The 24,332-nt window shown below is 47.9% G+C and overlaps 1 protein-coding gene across 1 annotated transcript in view; it reads right to left on the bottom strand.

Annotated features, from left to right (window-relative positions):
• The window catches only part of SPTLC1 (serine palmitoyltransferase long chain base subunit 1), a 1,178,456-nt gene that overhangs the window by 1,001,210 nt on the left and 152,914 nt on the right, over nucleotides 1–24,332 (bottom strand). The window contains exon 3 of the mRNA XM_069625635.1: nucleotides 18,573–18,667. Within this exon, the coding sequence (XP_069481736.1) occupies nucleotides 18,573–18,667 (95 nt within the window). The remainder of the gene's footprint in view (nucleotides 1–18,572; nucleotides 18,668–24,332) is intronic.

The following is a 24,332-nucleotide window of genomic DNA, read 5'->3' as shown; positions in this document are numbered from 1 at the left end:
AGGCCCCCGGGAATTAAGTACAGCGCTGTTTGGTTGTTTAATATTGAAAGCGAACCTGAATATATGTCTCTTTTCCTTTGCAGATGTTGCTATGATGCTCCGGATTGAAGCGTGGCGTAGCGTGATAGAATTCAGGTAAGACTGATGGAATTCAATGTTTTGCAAGGGCACGTTCCAATATTGTTTTTCCCTTTCTCGTTATTGCAGGTCGCAATGTTTGAACAGAAGCTGTGGTAGCGGTTTGCCAGAAGTCCTTAAGCTACTCACAGGTGAGTGATGTTTCTTCTTCTCTCGGTTTCCACATATTGCTGCCCAGTTGAGATGCCGAGTGCTGGATGCGGTTTTCTCAGGTAATACAGAATAATCTTGTTCTTGCAGGATTACAGGAAGATGCTGAAGACCAGGAGCTGGACACGGTGAGCGTCACGCTGCGGGTTGCAGAACAACATGAAGCGTGTTCGGCAGTCAGGGTGTGGTTTATATAAACCAGGTGAAGTAGTACCAGGGAAAGTAGTTCCAGACCTGCCACACTGAAAACACTAGACCGCACGGCTTGGCTCTTAGAACTAGACTGTGGGGGTGCTTCCATGTTGGATTTAAAGGCCCATGTACATAAATGGGACCTAGTCTGAACAGCCCTTCCTTCTTACATATGAGCCTGGTGCCAAAGGCGCCAGGACTGGCTCCAGGAGCCCTTTTGCAGTGGTTTTAAGGCCCTCAGGGTTCTGGTGGGAGCCTGCTTGTGGCACAACCTGTGCCCCCTCACAGTGGTCATGACAGCACTCCCCCTGCCCCCCAGACCTCTCTCAAGGTATCCTTTCGGTCCGTGTTTGGTGGGGGTATCCAGGTGAAACCTCTTAATCAGACGTGGTGCGTGAATATGTTCACTTGGTTCCCAAGTTCTGTCTAGAGGCCCGTACCCTTTTCAGTCCACTAAATAGTATAGCTTAGATCTGGTACGTTTCGAAGCCAGGATGTTTTTAACTTCAAATTCAGGCTCTCCATCAACTAGCACAGGTTCTGGTGGTGTTAAGACTCGGGTTCCTGGTTGTACAGGTTTTACAAGTGACACATGGAACACCGGATGAATTTGCATGCTTGGTGGTAAGGCTAACTTGACGGCCACCGGATTTATCACTGATTCGATGGTATAGGGTCCTAGATATCTTGGACAAAAGGTCTGGGTACCTTTTATGGGCACATGTTTTGATGCCAACCAGACTTCGTCTCCAACTTGGTAATCAGGCTTTCTTTCGATGCCGGTCCGAGAATTTTTTTAGTCGGTCTTTGGCTTGCAGTAAATGTTCATTTGCCCTTTTGAAGGCTTGGGTTATGCTTGTGTGTAGAGTCTTTACCGCTGACATTTCCAAAGTCGTGGGGGGAGTCTAGTTCAGAGGTACGTGGATGTCTTCCGTATATTGTGTAGAACGGGCTTTGTCCCGTGTTGGTGTGCATGGAGTTATTGTATGCGTATTCTGCTATCCATAACAAGTCTTTCCAATTCTCTTCCACTTGATGCAGCATGCAATGTAGATACTGTTCTAATGTCTGGTTTGTTCTTTCTGTTTGTCCATCCGTTTGCGGGTGATGGCTAGTGGATAATCCAACATCGATTTGTGCCATGGTACAACATTTCCTCCAGAAGTCGGATACAAATTGGCTTCCATGATCTGAGATTAGGACTGAGGGGAAACCATGCAGTTTTATAATCTGTTCAAGAAATGCTTTTGCCAGACCGATAGCGTTAGGAAGTCCTTTGAATGGAATGAAATGTGCCATTTTAGAGAACAGGTCTACAACCACCAGACTAGCATTAAAACCTTGACAGGGAGGCAAGTCCGTAATAAACTCAAGAGAAATAATATGCCAGGGAGCCGGTGGAATATCCAGTGGTTGTAGGAGGCCAGCCGGTTTCTGTTTTTGTGATTTATTCTGTGCACATACCCCACAGGATAGAACAAATCGAGCAATGTCCTTCCACCAGGTTGGCCACCAATAATTCTGTTTAACCTTGGCTAGAGTCTTAGCAATCCCGGGATGGCCTTCGATCAGGGAATTGTGATAACCAGACATGACCAATTCTTGCAGATCTTTACTTGGTAGATAGTCGTTCCCTGAAGTAGGGTAATCCATACAGAACCATGTGAAGTTCATTTTGGGAATTCCATTTCTGCAAGATCTCGGGGTTCATTAAGGTTTGAATCTTATCTTGAAGTTCACCGACAGTCAATGTGGTGGTGAGTCCCAGTAGTTTTTCACTTGGGATGATGGCAACAGGGTCCAGGGTACTGTTAGTTTTCTCTTGAACACCCATACGAGACAAGGCATCGGCCTTCCCATTCCGAACTCCCGGTCGGCATGTCATTACGTAATCGTATTCTGCGAAGAATAGAGCCCACTGCAACTGTCGGGACGATTGGGCTTTTGCTGACTAAGTATTGAAGGTTTCAGTGATCTGTGATTACTGTGATGGTATGTCTGGCACCCAATACATACTGCCGCCAGGCTTTGAAGGCTGATTTTATTGCCAACAATTCTTTGTCTGTAATTGCATAGTTAAATTCTGGTGGTGAGAATTTACGTGACCAAAATGCCCCGGGGTGTAATTGGCCAGTCTCTGGATCTCTTTGAGAGAGAACTTCTCCCATGGCTACGCTGGAAGCATCAGTTTCCACTACATAAGGGAGATCAGCCCGAGGATGTCATAAAATTAGTGCGGAGGTGAATCTTTTCTGGAGTTCTTGAAAGGCCTGTTCCACCTCTTCAGTCCATTGGAATTTTTTGTTGTTTCTCAGTAATGTGATTGGGTGGACTATCCGTGAGAAATCTGGACTAAATTGGTGATAAAAATGTGCAAAGCCGAGCATGCTTTGGGTTCCTTTAAGTGAAGAAGGTGACGGCCAATTAAGGATGCCATCTACTTTGTGTAAATCCATCTCGACTCCCTTTGGCTAGAGAATAAAACCCAGGAACTCCACTTCGGTGGCATGGAAGGAGCATTTCTCGAGTTTAGAGTACAGTTTGTGCTGGCGAAGTTTTGCAAGGACTGAGCGTACATGTTCCACATGATCTCTTTCAGAGGGGGAATACACCAGGATGTCGTCAATATAGACAAGGGCACAAACATACAGTAATTCCCGTAATACATCATTCGTGAAGTATTGGAACGCTGCGGGAGCGTTGCACAGCCCAAAAGGCATTACCGGATATTCGTACAGGCCATACCTGATGCAAAACACGGTTTTCCATTCATCCTTTTCTTAACACGTACAAGGTGGTATGCTCCTCGGAGGTCTAGCTTGGTGTAGATTCGGGCATCCTTGACTTGGTCCGACAGTTCCGGGATAAGGAGCAAAGGGTAGCGGTTTTTTACTGTGATTTGATTAAGTGCGCGGTAATCGATGCAAGTCCTCAATCTCCTTCCTTCTTGGGTACGAAGAATAAGGGAGAGGCTGCCGGTGACAGACTGGCGGAAAACCCATTAGACAGGTATTGATCCGGATAGGACTTCAAGTGGAGATTTTCGGTTTCCGTAAGTGCATAAATTCGACCACAAGGAAACTGTGTGCCAGGTATCAGGTCGATCTGACAGTCATACGGCCTATGTGGCGGTAATGTGTTAGCCTGTTCCTTCTGAAAAACTTCTAGATAATCCTGATATTCTTTTGGTAAGGTGTCCGTTGGTTCCGCGATCCCCGGTACTATTCCTTGAACAGATTTCAGGTTTAGCTGTGGTATAGATTTCGGATAGCAAGAGTGGGCGCATTCGTCGTAAAAGGTCAGTCTCTTTGCACACCAGTCTACGTGGGGATTGTGAGTTACTAACCATGGCATCCCTAAGATCACCGGAACTGAGGAGCTTTGATGAGGTCAAACGTGATTACTTCTTGATGTCCATCTTGACACAGAAGGGTTAATTCTGTTGTGCATTGGGTTACTGGTCCCGAAGCAATTTCTGTACCGTCAACAGTAGTTAGCTTTTCAGTTGTTGGTTTTGTGCATAAGGGAAGTCCCATTTCTGTTGCCAGATCTCGATCTATGTAATTACCAACTGCTCAGCTGTCTATATATGCCTCTATGGCATGCATCCGTGACGGCAGTTGGTGATTGATCAAGGTTACTGGTAGGGCGAAATGTGAGGTCTGCGACTCATTCTTCTCGCTCAACAAGCAGACCTCTACGCTTGCCAGGCCTGGTAGTTTTCCCGATTCCTTTCTTTTTTTTTTTTTTAAACTCTTTTTATTGCAACATAACATTCAAAGAGTAAAAAAACATGCCCTCCACCCCCCTCCACCCCCCTCCCTGTCCCACCCTCTTCCCCCCTTGGCAACTAGCTTAACCTTCTTAGTTCACCCTTCACTCGGGTTGCGACTCAATGTTCATTGTAAATCCAATAGTTTCATACATTGCTGGCACCACATCACCCTGAAATCGTCCTTAAGCACATTCAGAACATCACCCCAGTCCGCCGCAAAAGACTGAACCTTGTCATTCATGGCATAGGATGCCCACTCCAGGGCCACGATTTCCCATATCTTCCGAAGCCAGTCTTGGCATCTAGGGACATCTGGGCCTTTCCATCTCTGGGCAATTAACAACATTGCTGCCAAGGTCAAGATTGCTTTCGCCTTCTCCCTCCCTCTGGTTTCTCCTGCCCCCGTGGTGCTCCATATGCCCAAGAGGATCTGGACCGGAGTTCCCACCCCGTCCCGCCCAAAAGCGTGTTCCTGTGCCTCCCGTACTTCTTCCCAAAAAGCACAAATCTTCGGGCACTGCCACCAAATATGCTCCGCCGTACCTGCCATCCCGCACCCCCTCCAGCACTCACCCGATACTGAGGGGTATATTCTATGCAGCCGGTCGGGGGTGTAGTGCCACCCAAATAAGATCTTGTACCATGCCTCTTGTAATTGGGAAGCTTTGGCCAATTTGGGTATTCTCCTCCACAATCCTTCCCATTCCAGCCTACCCATCTCCCGACCCAGGACACATTCCCATTCCCGCATATAAGCCGAAGGATTTCCTGCATTTGCTTCATGCAATATTTTGTAAATGTTGGAGATAAGCCCTTTCGTGCCATCATTAGTAAGGAGGAATTTCTCAAATTGGGTTGGATCACGAGTAGCCGCCAATCTGACCTTTGGGTGTAATACCCAGTGACGTATCTGCGCATATCAGAACCTGTCGTCCTCTTGTATAGCAAATTCACACGATTTCCTACAGCCACCTTCCCACCATTTTGCAAATGCTCCTCTCTCCAAACCCGGGGTGAAATCCCCATTTCCAAAAATGGGGGTGAAAGGGGATGGGAAAGTAGTGATTCCCCTATGACCAGACAGTCTGTCCCATGTATCAGCCATCAGTTTAGTAATAGTACTCTGATAGAGATGCCTGAGTCTATGCTCCTTAGGGAGCCACAATACTTCAGCTAGATTCCGGTGCGCCACAGCCCTGTCCATCCTCACCCATAATTTATCTTGCGTTCCTTCATCTCCCTTCAGCCACTCTCTTATGATGCGCAATTGTGCTGCTTCATAATATTGCCGAAAATCCAGCAATGCCAGCCCCCCCTCCTCCCTAGGTGCCATCAGCAGTCTAGCCCCCAGTCTGGCTCTTTTCCTCTCCGAAATGAACTCTCTTATCAGCTTGCTCAATTCCTTAAAAAAAAATAGCCGGGACCGATTGAGGGATCGCCTGAAAAAGATACAAGCGTGGGAGCGTGACCATCTTAACTGCGGCTATCCGCCCCATCCAAGACACACTCCGGTTCCTCCATCGCCGAAAGTCCCTCTTAATTGCCTTGAGGAGCAGAGGATAGTTCGCTGCATACCACTCCCCTAAAGTCACCATAATTTTCACCCCCAGATACCGAATCCCTCCCGGGCTGCACTGAAAGGAAGTATTCTCTCCTAGGCTCTCTCCATCCACTGCCCTTGCTGTTAAGTTCAGAATTTCTGACTTATTAGTGTTAATTTTTAGGCTCGAGGCTTCCCCAAAGGCGTCTAGTAAAGTCACGCTCGCCAAAAGTGAATCCCTTGGTGGCGACAGCATAAGCAGCATGTCTGCGAAAGCCGCACATTTCTGTTGTTCCCCCCCAAAAGGAATGCCCCGGATCTCCGAGGAGTCCCTGATTGCTTGCAATAAAGGCTCTAGATAGAACGCGTAAAGTATTGGGGAAAACGGGCAACCCTGCTTGGTTCCCCGCTGCAATTGGATTGACCTAGAGGCTGCCCCATTCACCATCACCCTAATCGTAGGGGCTTGATAATTGGCCCTCACCATTGTCATAAATTCCCCATCACATCCCATTTTTTCCATAACCCGAAACAGAAATGTCCACTCCACATGGCAAAAGCCTTCTCCGCATCCAAAGTCACCATGACCGCGGGAGTGTTTGTTTTCTGGACTTTTTCAATTATATGGGCCACTCGCCTGATGTTATCTGCAGTTTGCCTTCCCCTAATGAACCCGGCCTGATCAGGGTGTATCAGGCTTGGGAGGAGTGAATCGAGCCTATTCACCAAAATCTTAGTGTAGACCTTAGCATCCATGTTAATTAGGGCAATGCGTCGGTAAGACGTTCTCTCCTCCGGGTATTTGTTCAGTTTGAGGATGAGGGTGACCTTAGCCTCTTCCATGGACGGGGCAATCCAGCCAAATCGGCAAAATTAGTTGAATAATGAAGCCAGATGCGGTGCCAGCTGCGAGATGAATTGCTTATAAAAGGTCGCAGTATAGCCGTCCGGACCAGGGGCATTATGTGGTGGAAGGCCTCTTATTACCCCCCCTTACCTCCTCCGAAATTTCCCGATTCAGGGCATCCCTCGTTTCTCTGCTAATTTCCCCCAAATGCACCTTTTGCAAAAACTGCTCCTGCAGTTCTTTATCGGGGTGCTGTGAAGCATACAGGGATCCAAAGTATTCCGCTAGGGTCTCCCGTAATTCCTCTTGCCTAGTTACCCGGGCCCCAGAATCTGTCTTTAATGCTGTAATCGCATTTCTCGCCTTCTTGCCCCGTAGTAGACGCGCCAAGAGAGTGTTGGCTTTATTGGCCTTAGCATAATACCTTTGCCTGACGGCTAATAGGGCTCCCGCCGCCTTTTTTGTACGCAGGAGATTCAGCAGACCCAGTGCCTTCCTATACTCTCGCATTGCTTTTCGAGAGGGTGTATCCCTCGACGCCTGCCTGGCCGCCTCCACCTCCGCTTCCAATTGGGCTTCCAAAGCCGGTACCTGCTTGACCCGGTGGGCTGATAAGGCTACAAATTCCCCCCTGAGAGTGGCCTTGAACGCATCCCACCTTATAACCTCGTCAGTGTCCTCTTTTCTGTTACTCTCGAAAAACACCTTGATTTTCTCTTCATCCCTCTCCCGCACTTCCGGTTCTCTCAGTATGGCTTCTGGTAGTTTCCAGCCCCACACACCCTTTGCCCTCCGACCCAGCTCCATCACCATGGAGACCGTTTTATGGTCTGCTATCCCAATCGGCCCGGTGACAACCTCCCGGATGCTCCCCAACAAGCTTACCGATACCCATATGTAGTCAATCCTAGATTGTGACCCGTGAACTCCCGACAGGAAAGTGTAACCGTCTTCCTCCCCTTTCAATTCCCTCCATACATCTCGTAGCCCCATCCTGCCAATCCTTTCCATCAGGTATGCCGACATTACTGCCCCTCCCCCTCCTCCTCGCCTCCCAGATCTATCCCTCTCCCCGTCCCAAGCGATGTTAAAATCACCCATTATGACAATCTGACCCCAACTCTGCTCGTCTAGCACTTTTAGGAATTGTCGTAGAAATAGCTCTTGACCAGAGTTGGGAGCGTACACCACAGCCAAAGTATACAGGACCTCCTGGAATTTCCCCCCCCCCCCCCCCGACTACTAAATATCTCCCTTCCTTATCTCTAATCACTTCGCTCACCCTGAAGTCCACCGTATTTCTGATAGCCAAGGCCACCCCCTTTGTTTTATTTTGGCCAGAGGCATGGAGAATCTGGTCGAAGCCGCGCAACTTTAATCTACCTTGATCTATACGCTTCAAGTGTGTCTCCGGGAGCCCTATAAAGTCCGGTTTTTCTTTCCGTGTAAAATGCTCATTTTTTCCTCTTAAGGGGGGTGTTCAACCCCCTCACATTATGTGTTAGCCACTTGATATGTTACCCATCAGAAGTAGTTACCGCTGCCTGAGAGAGTTCCCCTGGCCATCGCCCCACCCAACTGCTAGTTACTATCACCCAACTTCTCCCCCCCCTTCTCCCCCCACCTTTCTCCCACCACCTTTCTCCCCCATTCCCCCCCCCTCATCCCCCCCTTATCCCCCCCCGAAGGATAACACCTTCCCGCTCTCTCCCCATTCCTAATACGGGCATCAACGCCCTTTCAGCTTCCAACATGTTTGCTCCCCTAAAAACCCTGCACGCTTACATCCTCCTTTTAGAGGCCTACCACCTCTGACATTCCCAGTGCAAATTAGGGTTGTGACTTATTCTCGCCGCTCGGTGAGCCCGGCTTCCCTCTACCCTGCGATTCACCATATTTTCATCCTCTACGCCTTTTATCGCCAACTGTTACGTTCGGGGCCTACTTTTCTGGCTCGTGGTAGCAGAGGCTTCCTCTAGGTCTAAACCCAAGAGGTCTGCCCCCTCCTGTAGAGGGTATACATGCATTTCGTCGAAGTATTTTTCATCGTAGGACTTTTCATCGCCGACCCTTTCATCGCCAACATTTCTTTTTTTTTTAATTTTTTTTTTTAGGGGGGGGGGATGTTTGTGCGGGTTGAGGTATGATTATTTAAGTAAGGGGGGGTTTGGGGGGGCACAGCCCCCCTCCATAAATAAATAATTTTTTTAAAAAAATGTTGCAGATGAAAGGGTCGGCGATGCAAAGTCCCACGATGAAATTTCGTTCGGCGAAATAACGTAGAACCCTGTAGAGATGTAACCCGCCGCTGGGCTCCCTCCCATTCGAAAGTCAAACCAAACGGAAAGGTCCATTTATATCAAATCACCTTTTCATTCATTGAGGATCTTCAGCAGTGGGCTCAAATGCTTCAGTTTCACGAGAGTAATGCCCGCCAGATCCTGGCAAAGAGCAATCTGCCGGCCCTCGTACATTATGGGTTCTTTTGGTCTTGCTGCCCTGAGAACTGCCTCCTCCTGGGCGTATCTGGCAAACGCTGCCAACACATCTCTCGGCCTCGCCGACTGGCCCTTGTTCAAACGTCCAGTTCTATGCACCCGATCTAACTCCACTGCCTCGGTGTTATCTTCCCCGAGAATATCAGCAAAGACGCCCTGAAGCACCGCCTTCAAAGCCTTGTCTGGTACTGATTCCGGCAGCAATTTCACTCTTATATTGATCCTGCGGGATCTATTCTCCAAGTCCTCCATCTGAATCTCAAGGTTTCTCGCGGCTACATCCAGCCTTTCTATAGCCTCACTGTTAGCAGAAATATTGTTGCCCATCTCCTGCAGGCCCTCCTCCAACACATCAGTCCTCTCCCCCAGCTGACACATCTCTCGTTTCATCTCCCCAATGGCTTCATTCAGGTCGTTGCGTATTAGCTGGAATTGTTCCTGAAAGGTTTTCGTCAGATTTGCCTGTAGAGCGTGCAACTCCCCTAAAAGTTCCTGTGTGGGCAAGGGTGCCAGATCCTCCACTTCCCCTTGAGTGGTGTCCTCTCCAGTCTTCCCACTGACGGCCCCGGAGCCTTCTCTCACCGCCGGAGCCGGCCACATCGCCTGAAGAGTGCCCAGTACTTCTCCCGAAGAGTGGCGAGTCTTCCACCCGTATCCCCCTAAGTTTCGTGGACATCCTGCTTGCGTCTCCTCTGCGTGGATTGTCCCAGCCCGCTCGCCCTGCCCCAAAATTCCTCAACTCCCGGCGAGAGCGGGCACGATGCAGGTGTTGTTCACTTTTGAGGGTCTGGGAGTGTCCATCTCCCTGGCAAGCCCCACAGTCACTCCGGTTGATCCCCTGTATGTTACTCCTCCAAAGACTCACTGTGCGGGGTCGTCAGTACAGCTTCTGCCGGTACTTGGGGCAGAGCCCTCTCGATGATCAGGGGTGTCCGTGTCGCTCCTCCACCCCCACGGGCCAGCCCGTTCCGCCTTCCTCCTTGAGCCCCTCCTCTCCTAGGGGGCCTCCAGCAGCCCCAACAGTAGCTACCAACTTCACACGCAAAGTCTTGGGACCCTCTAGTGCCGGGGGGTGTGTACGGGACAGACCTGTAGCTAACAGGTACCACTGGGTGTACCACACTGCACTCGGGAGCCACTTACCTTCTCCCCTGCCCGCGTACCTTCACATTCAGCGGGCCGGGTGTAATTCGCTTCAGCATGCAGAAAAGAAGCCTGCCGGGGCCAACTCCACTCCTCTGCTCAACCAACAAGTCTTGTCCTGAAACAACGCCACCGGATTGTCACCGGGTGTTCAGCCCCACCTGGGGGGCCCGCCGCGTCTGTGCTCCTTGTCACGCAGGGATTGCCAGTTGTACGCCGCAATCAAGCCTTGGCCTCCGATGCCTCGGCCCGCACCACCGCTTCCCTGCTCCCCAGCGGGCTCGGCGCTAGGGCCCACCCGTAGCCGCGCTCGCCAGGGCTCCTCGCGGGGAGCCGGGCCGCCAGTCGCTGCTGCTCCGATGGCCCCTCTTCCGCGGAACTCCTCAGCAGCCAATGAGCACTGCACTAGGGAGATTGCAGAGCCGGAGCTCCCTATCTTTTCCGGGCGTGCCACCCCCTCCTCCACACGCTCCGAGAGCGATGGCCGCTGTCACTCCACGGGGGCCTCCCAGACCCGGGGCGCTTACGTCGGGGTATGCTCCGGGATGGTTGTCAACCCCAGCTGGGGATTTCTGCACACAAGGCCAGTTGCCGCTGCTCCGATGGCCCCTCTTCCGTGGAACTCCTCAGCAGCGAGCACTGCACTAGGGAGATTGCAGCGCCAGAGCTCCCCATCTTTTCCGGGCACGTCACCCCCTCCTCCACACATTCCGAGAGCGATGGCCGCCGTAGCTCCACGGGGGCCTCACAGACCCGGGGCGCTTCCGTCAGGGTATGCTCCAGGATGGTTGTCAACCCCAGCCGGGGATTTCTGCACACAAGTCCGCTTCCAACGACCGCAGGAGAGCACGCAGCGGTCACAGCGGGTCTGCAGCCGGGGTGATGGGCACCTTTTAACGGCCAAGTCCGGAGAGCGCCGTCGGCCCATCACACTGTGCCGGCGGCCATCTTGGAATCTCTTCCCGATTCCTTTCCATCTTCTTTCTCTGTAGTACCTACCACCTTCCTTGGAGGTTTCACTGGGCATTCTTTGAGGTAGTGACCCAATTTACCGCAGTATAGGCATAACTGTAGCTGTCTCCTCTGGTCTCCTTCACCTTTGGTTAAAGGGGTTCGTACTCCTCCTATCTGCATGGGTTCTGTGGTATTTTCTGATGGACGTTGAACATTATCTTTTGAACGTACGTACATGGCATGATTTTCGAGTCTACTTCAGTCTGTTCGTCGATCCTGTAATCTGGGGTCCAACTGAACTACCAGGTTGATAAACTCTGCACAGTCTTTAGGTGGGTCTACCACTTGAGCAAGGACATCCTTCAGGTCTCCTCGTAGGCCCCGATGAAACAACGTGGTTCTTATCTTCTGGCCACCCCGCTTTTACAACCAGTCTATTAAAGGTGGGAATATAAGTCAGCAAATTTTGATTCCCTTGGCGGAGGGACAGGAGTTCGTTATCAAGAGCTTGTCCATGCAAGTGTCGAGCAAATAACTTTTCCATCTCTGTTGAAAACCCCTGAAGTTCTGCAGTAATGGGTCATCCCGGCTCACTAAAAGGTACAGACCAGTCTGCGGCACTTCCACGCAAATATGATAACACGAAGGCCACCCTCGCCTGGCCGTTTGGGAAAGCCCCAGGCCTACAAAGAAAATGGAGGCGGCACTGGTTCATGAATGTTGCATACTTTCTGGGGTCTCCATTAAACGGTTCTGGTGGTGCCAGGGGTACTGCTCCCGGCAAATTTATCTGTACTGGATTGACTGATGATGGTGTAGCACAGATAGGGCTAATCCGGGCAATGGAGCCTGCCCCACCTGTGTTTGTAGTAGCTGTTTGCTTAGTTCATCAGTACGGTCTTTTGTGACTTAACTCTCATTTTAAGGCATTGGTTCCCTGCCGGGCTGCATGTACCTCAGCGCGTAATTGTCCCAAAAGCTGGACTAACTGATCAGTTTCAGATGTCTCCATGACGCCCAGGTGGATAAGGTTTAAAGGCTTCATGTTCTGTTACGCTCACCTGATCTCCCCGGGGGCGTCTGGAAGGCTCTGAGATCTGGAACCCTGGATGCGTAGTTGCCCAGTGCTGAATAATGAAACTGCAATTACAGGAGAAGGGAGGATTTGTGGTAACTGTCTCTAATGGGTGTATCTCCCACCTCCCTCTGACCTATTCCCTTCCCACTGGGTTCTTTTCTTACCTTAGTTATTTGTAGGATGAGCTATCCGTCCTGCGTTTCTTGTGCAGGGGCGCTTGACGTGAGTTGCTTCACTGGTGCAGTACGCCTTCCTGGGGCCCAGGCCTGCTGTGACCCCCGAATATGCTGGTAGGTAGGTAGGTTTGTTAATTGTAAGTCTTTGTTCCGTTTATGGTGGGAATTTGTTAATGTCTTTATCTCCTCCTTTTCAGGTGCAAAGGTCTTGATGCTGGCGTGCCGGATGGAGAGGCACGTTTTCTAGGTAAGAGAACGCGCGAAGCGCAGTGCCTTTGTCTTTTAAAGCTAAGCTGCGTTTTCTTCTCCTCACAGGCCGCTGTGGTGCTGCGAGTGGATGAGAGTGCGATGAAAAACAGGCCCCCAGGAATCCGTTAAGGTAAGTACAGCGCTGTGCGGTTGTTTAATATTGAAAGCAACCCCTGAATATGTCTCTTTTCCGTTGCAGATGTTGCTGTGGTGCTCCGGATGGAAGCGTGGCATAGCGCGATGGAATTCAAGTAAGACTGATGGAATTTGATGTTTTGGAAGCACGTGTTCTAATATTGTTTTTCCCTTTCTCGTTATTGCAGGTCGCAATGTTCGAACAGCAGCTGTGGTAGCGGTTCGCCGGAAGTCCTTAATAAGCTAGTACTTACAGGTGCATGATGTTTCTTCTTCTCTCAATTTCCACAGATTGCAGCCCAGTTGAGATGATGGGTGCTGGATGGTGTTTTCTCAGGTAAACCAGAATAATCTTGTTCTTGCAGGATTATAGGAAGATGCCTAAGGCCAGGAGCTGGACACAGTGAGCCTCACGCTGCCGGTTGCAGAACACGAAGCGTGTTCTGCAGTCAGGGTGTGGTTTATAAAGCCCAGGTGAAGTAGTACCAAGGAAAGTAGTTCCAGGCCTGCCACACCCAAAACACTAGACCGCATGGCTTGGTTCTTAGAAATAGGCTGTGTGGGTGCTTCCATGTTGGATTTAAAGGCCCATGTACATAAATGGGACCTAGTTTGAACAGCCCTTCCTTCCTGTACATGAGCCTGGTGCCAAAGGTGCCAGGACTGGCTCCAGGAGCCCTTTTGCAGTGGTTTTAAGGCCCTCAGGGTGCTGTTGGGAGCCTGCTTGTGGCACAACTTGTGCCCCCTCACAATGGCCATGACAGTAGGTCTATTGACACTAGCCAGTCCTGAAGTTCGAGAGCGTGGATAATCTATTTCAACGTCACCATCCTGAATTGGTCCTTCCTCCGGAACTTGTTCAAGGCACTGAGGTCCAAGATGGGACGAGACGACCTCCCTTCTTCGGCAGCAGAAAATACTGGCAATACGAACACGACCCTCTCTTATCGGGAGGTACCCCTTCCTCAGCAGCCTTTCGACAACAGGGCTCTCCGTTCTTCCTGGAGCTCCTGTCCCGGTTGGATTGGGGGAAGTAGAGGGCTGTCTGGAGGCCACTTTAGAAAAGGCAAACAACCCCACCAAATCAAATGCAGGGCCCAGGCTTCTAAAGTTATTTCCTGCCAACCGTCTACGTTAGTGCATTATGGGTGGGGAAAATCAAAGCGGCTTAGAGGAAGCAGGTGCCCCTACCACGGTTGCTGCTTCCTGGTATCTAGAGGCCCCTCTTCCCCTTCCGGGACGCGAGAAGCCCCTCTACCCTTACCTGGCTTGCAGGAGCTGTGCCTTTCTGCCATAGGGTACGTAACGTCTATAGCCTCTGCCCCTGGTGGTGAAGCTGAAGGAAGGCTTGGCAGCTGCACCACTAGGCCCAATGAATTAGCAGCCAACTTGGATTCCTTGAACTTCTCCAAGGATATGTCCACTTTCTGTCCTAAAAGCAGGTCACCTTTAAAGGGCATGTCCAGCAGCCGGTTCTGAACATTCAGAGATAGGCCAGAGGTTTTTAGATGGGCTTGGTGTCTCATTACTACGGTGGACCCCATTGCTCTGCCAACACAGTCAGCTACGTCCACGCCCATTTGAAATGGATTGCTTGACTACTACCTTCCCATCCTCCACCAGCTGTTAAAACCTTCCCACATTGGCACTCTCTGGGACGTATTCAGCCACATGTTCCACAGCCTTCCATAAGCCAACAGAGTACTTGGCGAATCCGCAGGCTATGTTTGTGGTTTTAACACTTTTCTGGCCAATGCATTCAATTTTGTTCCTTCTCTGTCCAAAGGCAGATTGGAATTGGATGCCGCAGGTCTGGTGGAAATAGGGGCAGCATGTATAACCAACCCTTCCGGGGAAGGAACAAAGGGTCTCCTCTTGCCGGCCTATACATCCCTGTAAAATTGGCATTCACAGGGGGAATAGTACAAGGCTGCTGCCATAAGGGAGCTAAAGGGTCCACAATGGATGTGTTGAATGGCATGCTATGCTCATCCGTGGGACCCTTATCCAATATACCAGTGAGCTCATAGCCCTGAAGAGGTGTGGTGGATGCCTTCAACCCAAGGGAAGCAACAGCCCTGTGAACCAGATCCCTGAACTTGATATTAGCATTGGGATAGGGCTGGTTTTGTTGTAACTCAAGGTCTGGAAAAGTATCCAGACCACTGGCGTCTTTATAGACCCCAAGCTAAGGCCAATATAAATTGGCCTGGTCGTCGTAAAAAATCTACGTCCCGTGTAAATAGGGTCGAGTGGATCATCGGGTCATCCATGCCAAATATGGATTGCATCGAGTCGAAGAAACCCGATCTAGACAGCGGCACAAATGAACAGTCGCTGACTATCGGCGCTGAGGGCTTTGGAATAGGTTTTAAATCCAAAGCTGAAGCATTCAATGCCAAAAGGTTCTTTTGGTGCATGGGGATGCTCGGATAACTGATGGGCGTTGTTGGCCTCGGCCTTACAGCCCTCCGGTGACTTATGCTGGTTTGGGATCGGGAGCACCGAGCATCACTTTTGCCGCCAAAGCTTGCTGGTCGGGGGCCAGAGCTGCACCTACAGCAGCTTGTTGCCTAACCATGTCAAGCATGGAAGTTTTAACACTTTTCCACACTTCGAGTGGTCGGTCTCGCGAGGGCTTCCCTCGTTCAGACGAGCTGGACTTGCGTCAATGCTGCTTCTTCCACGAGGAAGACGAGGAATGGCTCCTGGAGTGGGACCGTTTTAGTCTTCTTGCAATGTTGTTCCGTCCCCTTGTCAGGGGTGGGGCTCCTCAGTATCGGCCTCCTAAGACCGGACGAGGGACCGCGCCGGAGATTTGGTGACGGGTCGACCCAAAGCCAGTTTTCTGGCCCTCTCACATAGGGACTTCGGCTGCATTTTTGCGCCTGGCGCGCATGCTTCCAAGTTGTGACCAGACGACCAGACATACGTTGTGGGGGTCGGTGAAGCCCAAAACCCTGTGAGATGATATTGCATCGAGGTTTTCTGAGAAAACATACAATTGGGTACAAAAAATGTTTCAGACTTGTCCAGTGATATGGATTTTCTGGGAGGCAATCAAGGAGAAGGTGGCGGGGGGAGGAATCCAAATGCAAGTGTGGAATCCTGAGTCATACTTGCTGGGCCTTTTTCCCCAGAGGAAGCAGACAAGGGATGCACCTGGCCAAAATGAAGGATTTGGAGTGCATATTGACCAAACTTCGGAAAGCAATGGCATGGAACTCAAGTATAGACTCATGGTGGTCTGATCTCCAGAGATGGCCAGAGATGGCCAGTCGCGGAAACAGTGGTGTGGACAAGAGCAGTGCAGATGGGGAAAGTGGGCAAAAGATACTGGCATGGAATTCCCTGATACAAGACCTATTTGGACAAGGGGCAGAGAGCAGTACAGTTGACCCCATGAGATCAGAGGAACAATAACTAGAAAATAGACAGATGTACGTCATGCCCCCTAATTGAGCAGATGCGCAAGAGAGATGGACCTGAGACTGACCAAAAATGGACAGCGATAGATCAGGGCATCATTTCTGAAGAATCTCTCCATGAGAATGAAAAGGCTGAATCCACAAGCAATGCGAGAGTGACGGTTATATTTGGTTTGTTAAAAAAAAAAATTAAAAAATAGGTACAAAAAAAAGGTCATGTAAACTTGAGTCCTGTTCCCGATGCAGCGTCCAAGTGCGCAGAAAAGAAGTAACTGAAGCATGGGGCGTAGTGACGTGCTATATATTACGACTCCTGACATCACTTCCGGAGCATCGACAATCGAGAGCCAGAAAAAACGAATCGACGGCTGCGTCTAGGTCCACTACACCCCCTGTTGAAAAGTTTCCAAATAGCAGAGCTGGATGATGGATATATAGCATGATGAGGAATCTGCAAGAGAAAAGCAATCCATTGAAGTACAGGCCTCATTTGCAGGCCAAGTCTTGCTGCCTACAGGAACTAATGAAACTTTCAGCAATAATGAAAGCACTAATGTTGCAGCACAGTGGCCACTACCATATAAGGGGTATCATAGCTGGCGCCCGCCAATCCTGCAAACACAACAGAGTTCTCATTAAACGCACTTGCAAAGTACTGTCACAAAAAATAAAAATCACTGTTAATTAATTAAAAAAACTCCCCACCTAAACAAAATCTTGGAAGAAAACAAACACTGCATTACTTAGGAAACACGTTGGCACATTGGGAGAACTAGTACAATTTCTGCAAATCCAACAAAAGCCATAAAACCAGTACTGATAGTGTCACATTTACACTTAATTTCCTCATAAATCACTGTAAAGCAGTGGTACCACATCAAAATGGAAAGACAGACACTAAGAAAATGACCTTAATCTCCTGATCTTAGATGAAAATCGTGTTCAACCGAACATATCAAACCATTAAGGACTTGCAACTGATAGGCCTCTTACAATGCAGACAGAACACAGTGTTTGGGGGTGGGGAGGTTGGGTGAGGGCAAGATTGTGACCCAACGTAAACCCTTCAAGTTACTCAGTTCCACTTTCATCGCTGAAGGTCGTTCCTCCTCATTTGTGAGCCAAAACATTGTCAGTAAAACTATATTGCAAAATAATTTACACATTGAAATTTTATATTATTTTTAAATGAAAAAGCTCATGCAACGATTGAAATAGCTGGGAGCTATTTCTGTCATGTCTGTAGCTTAAAAGAGCTCAATACCAACAGTTACACCTAGAGCTGTTTTTAACATCCCATGCCAACACGCCCCATTCAAACATATGTGGCATAGATTCGAACACATTTTGGAAACATTTAAAACATAACAGACTTAACTTTTTAGTTTGCACCTCATGCAGGAGTTACTTTTGGCAAGTTAGACTTTTGGCACGATATGTACCAGCTCCTCGTTTCTGAGAAGTACTTAACATGTACTAGGGCTATCCCGTTCTTACAAAATCAAAGTCATTTTGTCAAAGTAAATGACCACGTTATTTACTTCAGCAAAAACAGAGAACTATACTCGGGGAGGCCCAACAACTAGGAACGGCTTTTAGCGCCTGCCCATCAACTTTTTATTTCCATCCCTAAAATAATGGCATCACGACTACTTCTTAAAGAGGACCACAACACACTTGAAAAAAAAACCTTTAAAACCTTTATGAAACAGTAAAACCTACTATGTAAAAAGAAAGGCTGCAGACATTTATAAACAAAAACAGTAGAACAGTGTCAATTCCGAAAACCCACAATAACTCACCCACTGTATCATCGAGAATCTTTCCACACCACATCTATGTGCGAGACTGATTAAGCATTTTTCAAAAACCGAAGGGAAACAAAATACTGAGGACACACAACATAAGTGACAACCCCTGAAGTGTGTATGGGCCCAAGAACGTAGCACCTTAGCTGGCCCCCATCTTAGGGCACCCAGCATACATGCCTTTAATTTGGCAGTGGTCAAGCTACATAGAGCTATTTAATCAGGGGAATGCCTGCTTATTTCACCAGAGGTGGAATTCCCACTCACTCGTTGAATAGATAGACTGTTCTCCATCACTTTTCTTCTTCTAATCACCGGGTACTAACACCTGGATTCAGAAAAGTGTGCATCAACATCTTGGTTGTACGATGTGCTTTATAAGCGTTACTAACTCTTCATATTGCAATATGCAACATATTTTGCGAACAACTAGGTCATTAATGTACAGTTGATATTATTACCCAGAAACAATGTTGTAATTGAGTGCAGGATGATCTTTTGGCACAGGTGGAACTAGAGGTTCTGGCTGCCATTCTTCAATTAATTCCTCTTTCTCCTACAGGGAATGGAAAACATACATTAGAATTGAAAAAAAGACAACTCTGTATAAAATGGTGCTTAAATGCTGTACAATAACCAGAGATGGGAGCAGGAACAATAAATAGAACCCATACAGAATCATATTTTGGCAGGGAGAATGCAGCACTGAACCTACCAAATTGTAGTTCGGGTTATATTTATTGTTGACACAAGTCATTACATGTGGTTAAGTCCAGAGTGCTAGCACCCAAATATTTCTAAAAATGACCTAAAAAAACCATACAAATTGATTTAAATTTTATAGACTGCTTAAAAGCTTTGCATGGTCCAGAAGCAATCAATTTGGAGGGAGTGGGTACAGCCAGGACCCTAGCAGAGCACCATATTGATGGCCATATTCCAGAAGACATACTGCTAATAGCACTGCAGTGCACCTGTTAAGCTCTTGAACTATCTGCACAATATGATTAGTGTCCACATTAGTTGAAGAGGTCCATTGCTGCTGCTTCTGCCCAGCCTCCTTAGAACCACCCTCTATGTAGACGAAAAAAGCATGTGTCCAACACAATCTATTTGCCAAGAAGGCAGGAAATGCCATGATCCTAAATGTGTCTTCAGCCTATCCACTCTGGTTTGCAGCAAAGGTGAGGGGAAATTAAAATAAAATGAAGTAGAGTAAAAGAAGAACATAGACCCAGCCTGTATATCAAGTATACATGACCTCTGGTCAACAAGCCCATCAATAGAAACAGTTGGGGTAAGAAAAATGTAAACCCATGTAGGGGAGGGGGGGCACAGGAGGTCAATTCCACAAAGCATTGGCTACATGCGTGTTCCTCCAGCTGCATCAGAGAGGCAGACAGATTTGTTTTATGTCCGTTTTTTAGCACGCATCACCTGCATACTCAACACCCCATCCCATCCCATCAAAGTTGTAGGGGTATCTTAATGTATACTGAGCCAGGCTTTATTCTTCTTGGTTACATAGCATAGTCAAAGAAAGGTAGGAGAGTAGGTAATAATAAGCCTCTGCCCTGGTTCCCAGTCCATCTCCCAGTCCCAACCGTCACTCTCTAGAATCATCAGGCCGCCCACACTCCAAGCTCCACTTAAACATTCTATGAGGCCCTTGCATACACTCAGCCATTCACCACAATCATACCAGGATACCACACATCCCCTTACCATCATGTCAGGATCACAATCAAAACAAACTAAACACCTTCTACCCCGGCCTGCCACACCGAGGTCACAGTGCTGCCACCACCGAGCGCATACCTTGCCACATGGACAATAAAAACTAAACTACCATCATAAACCCTCCTAACGTACCACCTTTTGCCAGAACTGCCACTCCTGGCCTCAAGCCTGCCACACTTGAGCACTAACCATGTCCCAAGAGAGACCAACATACCTTCCAAATATAGTGTAGCCAACACGTACACAATTGGCCTGAACAAAATCCTAACTTGCCAACAACAACAAAACCAACAGTATCCAAAACAAACACACCTCAGCACCTACCCCTTCGCCCCTAAAGAAAACACAGAAAAGGATGTATATGAAAGCAAAGAGACTAACTGGACAAAGACCACATAAACCACAAGACAACCACAAAAGACATGGTGTGTAAAATGTGCACAGTCACTACCATGCAAAACAAAATTTCCGTCCAAGCACCAACAAAATGTAAAATTGTGGCACCTGCTAAAGATTTACGCTACAAAAAAAATAAAAAACACTGAAACCCAGTGCAAGCACAACAAGGTGGAAAACTGTAGTGCTTATCAGATATTAAAATTGTTAGATAATAGTACAATAATAAATACATCGTCTCCCCATTGACAATTAAAACCTATCTCAACTGTCTGTGTGGTAAACTCGCAGTAACTTCGGCATAAAAAAAAATAAACATCTCTCGTGAACTGCACTTCCTGACACCACAGACATTAGGAGTCCAAAACATCACTCCTAACCCCGACACTACAACATTTTCCCCAGGAGACAAAATCAAAACACTAAAAAATATGGTTAGTGTAGCCTACTCCCATAACTCCACGCGTACTACCTACGCCTCAATGTCTCCTACTATAATGTCCAACTATAGGATGCTTATATATTAAGATCCTCCCGGAATAGGATGCTTCTATTTAAAGATCCTCCCCGAACACAAATCACTTATTTGTGTTTAACCTCCAAACACCGGTCTCCCTAGGGTCTCCTTAAGGCATCACACCTGGCCAGCATGTGATCCTCACCCTCAACTACATGCGTGCTACCTCTCACACGCCTACTTCTCCCAACGTACGTACTCACGACTGCACACACCCATTGCAGTCACATTCACTTCAAACGTGTTACTTGACACACACACTCAACAAACCCATGTATGTCACACATACCTACAGTTGCATGCTCCAAATGCACACTCATCTCCAGACGCATACTAATTTAGCAACTTCAACATGCATGCAACTTCTCTAAATTGCATTAAACTTTACATATGCACTCAATACTTGCCCACTATACATCTACTGAAAAGGGATGATGGACACTAACAGACATGATGTTGATCAGGCACCATTCTGGAAGCGCCATCTCAGATATAGAATTTTCCTTTTGGAACAATCCCTTATTGTGCAATATTAAATTCAAAATAAATGTTTTCCCATAATTGCATTAAAACCTCTGGACATTAGCATCATTCAAAACCTCCTATATGAAACACTCATAATACATTTCAAATGACTCCGGTAAGAGTAAAAAAAGGGAACCGGCTTTATTCTTCTTGGTTACATAGCATAGTCAAAGAAAGGTAGGAGAGTAGGTAATAAGCCTGTGCCCTGGTTTCCAGTCCATCTCCCATTCCCAACCGTCACTCTCTAGAATCCTCAGGCCGCCCACACTCCAAGCTCCACTTAAACATTCTATGAGGCCCTTGCATACACTCAGCCATTCACCACAATCATACGAGGATACCACATATCTGCAACTGGCAAAAGATATGCAGAAGACATTTTCACATTTGGCGAGGGGGAAACTATTCCTGCAGAAACAGCTACTAGTTATGTGAGCAACGAAAGTATGAGCAGTCATTTGGTTGGTGGGGAGGAGGGGGTAGAAAAGAAAATGAGAAATGAAAAAAGGCGCAGGAGGCCATATTTTATGAAGATGGGAGAACTATGAAGAGAAGAAAATAAAAACAGGTGGGTGCCTAGACAAACAGTGGATGGCATTATACAAGGGGTAGGCAGTTGACAGGTGGTAACGGGGAACAAAAAGGTGTGGGGCAGGTGGACAGAGGTAAGAGAAGGGGAAGGGGAAAACAAGGGTGGAAGGCGGGCATGGGGACACAATGGTGGGAGCAGAGAAGGTTGTGACCACAGTGGGTGGGATCATGAGACTAAAGCGGAGGGAAGGAGAGGGGGCTACTAAGTGTGGTAAGTGAGAGATGCAAGCAGGTGGACCAGAAAGGATAACAGGACTAAGAATATAAAAGAAGCAAGGGCAGGATATGAAAGGCTTGAATGTGGAGTTGGCGATGCATACGAGTTCAGAGAGAAAGGGCAAGGCTCATAATATACTATAAACTAAAATTATTCAAAATAGTTCAATATTTCAAAACATTAACATCAAGTGAAAAACTGGGATGGCAATGTCAACCTGGATGTGGTCTATTGATATGAGAAAGACACAATGGAGTTTGGGAGGGAAGGAAAGAATGAGAATGGAGCCTGGAAATGATAGATGTGGATGAAAGCTAAAGAAAGCAAGGGAGGGTTTAAAATCCTGGGATGTGGTGGGGGAAAGAAGTAATGAGAAGAGGTTGTATAGCAGTCAAGAGACAACTGGAGAGGTAACGTAGAAGACAATTTCCATATATTAAAAAATGTTCCCAATTTTACAAATCTATTTTAAACTAGTTAGAACCTAAACTCTGCTAGATGCATACATACTCCTATCTCAATTGTGCAATAACAGGGGGTAAAATACTCACATTGGCTAACAGATTGCAAAAAGGCACATTGTAAAATGAGACATGACCTACAGTTATGTTAAAATAAAATTTAAGCACCAGAAGAGCTTACCTTTCAAGCATTTACTACTTAAAATCCCTACAAAATATTGCACAAAATTAGTTAAAAGACGGGTGTACTGATTCCAAGATGGCCACCGTACCTTAGAGGACGTGCGCACGGGGAGCTCAGTCGGAGTAACTCGATTTGCGGCAGACTATAACCCCCCCACCCAATGACTGCACTGAAGAGCGGCGGCGCCTCAATGTGAAGAGGGAAGGTCGAATCCCACCACTGCTTCCCCTACCACACAACACACAAACCGGAAGAACCACCAAAGGCACCATGAGCGGTCGTACAAGTTTGGACCGATTCCTACTGCTCCCATGATGGACAAGTATGTTGAAAGGTACCCAGTCAGTCAACCCTATAGCCCAGGAGCAGTACAAATGTTGCCCAAGGTGGATGAGGAGACGCACCAAAGACACCTCCCTTGACAGTCGACTAAAGCACCAAGAAGCCATGCTTAATGTCTGTAGAGACATCACGAATAGCAGCGTTAGACATGAAGCACACGTACCATCCGCACATAGGGACACAATCACGCACCTGAATACACGAACACATGTGTGCAGATGTATAAGTTAGAGGACAGAAACATATCCACACATTGTCTTCACGTTTATTATTTTGTCATTAGATTAATCGCAGCCATGCAGAAACCGCAAGAAGCAAGAGATCCTGAACAAGCTTGCAGATGCTTATGTGCAATTAACCCTACGGAACTGCAGGAGCACCTACGGGACCTAACAGAGCCATGTACGACTAACATATGGAGGATATAGATTAGCACAATGTAAAAGCCATGTTATGGCTTAGGGAAATTACAATAGGCCACAGACCCCCAGCTGAGCGAATTCAGGCTGCACAGAAGAACAAGCATGTGGGACAGGGCCTGCTGCCAAGGCCACCAAGATTCAAGTGACATTCCATTCCCTCAACTGCAGTAACATCGTCACAGTAAATGCGAATAAATCAGAGTAATTGAGACTGCCAGAAGCACCAAACAAAGTCGCTGAGCAATTGACCCGGTCAAGCTGATGATGAACCGAAACTAGCAGCTGGAAAAAGAGATCGCACGCAGCCAGACAGAAGCTGCAACAAAGTCGTTACAGGAGAAGCCGAATGTTGCACGATATGGATGGGCACTCTCAGTCTTTGGTGGTCAACACACAATACAATGCAGACATAGTTCTACTTGTTACCTTGAAAAGGTATACCTTGAGCTGAGAACCGATCGGGTCCCAGGCATGGGGGCGACAGCTCTAGCCAATCACAGTTCATGACCCTAGCGGTGGGTAGCAACGGGCAAGAAACAATGATCAGACCCCCTTACTGAAACATTGTTTAGTAATGGCAATACTGGGATGGGCCAGGCCTGACACCTGAAATGGGAGCGCCAGTAAACTAACGCATATAGGGACTGCTATACGGGAACTACTACTCAACGCCCAATCCACTCGCTCAATAAGTTTGCTGGAGAAGGGCCCAGATTGTGATTTCATGTTGACATCATAGCGCTACAAAACCGGCCTCCGAGCCGGAGATCTGAGATGTTCCAGGAGCTGGTTCCTTGTACCAATCCATGTTGGTTTTGGCTGTAAT

The sequence above is a fragment of the Ambystoma mexicanum genome, chromosome 6p, assembly GCF_040938575.1.
Source record: "Ambystoma mexicanum isolate Mex_15411 chromosome 6p, UKY_AmexF1_1, whole genome shotgun sequence".
Taxonomy (NCBI): domain Eukaryota; kingdom Metazoa; phylum Chordata; class Amphibia; order Caudata; family Ambystomatidae; genus Ambystoma; species Ambystoma mexicanum.
This window is presented reverse-complemented; position numbering and strand designations above follow the sequence as displayed.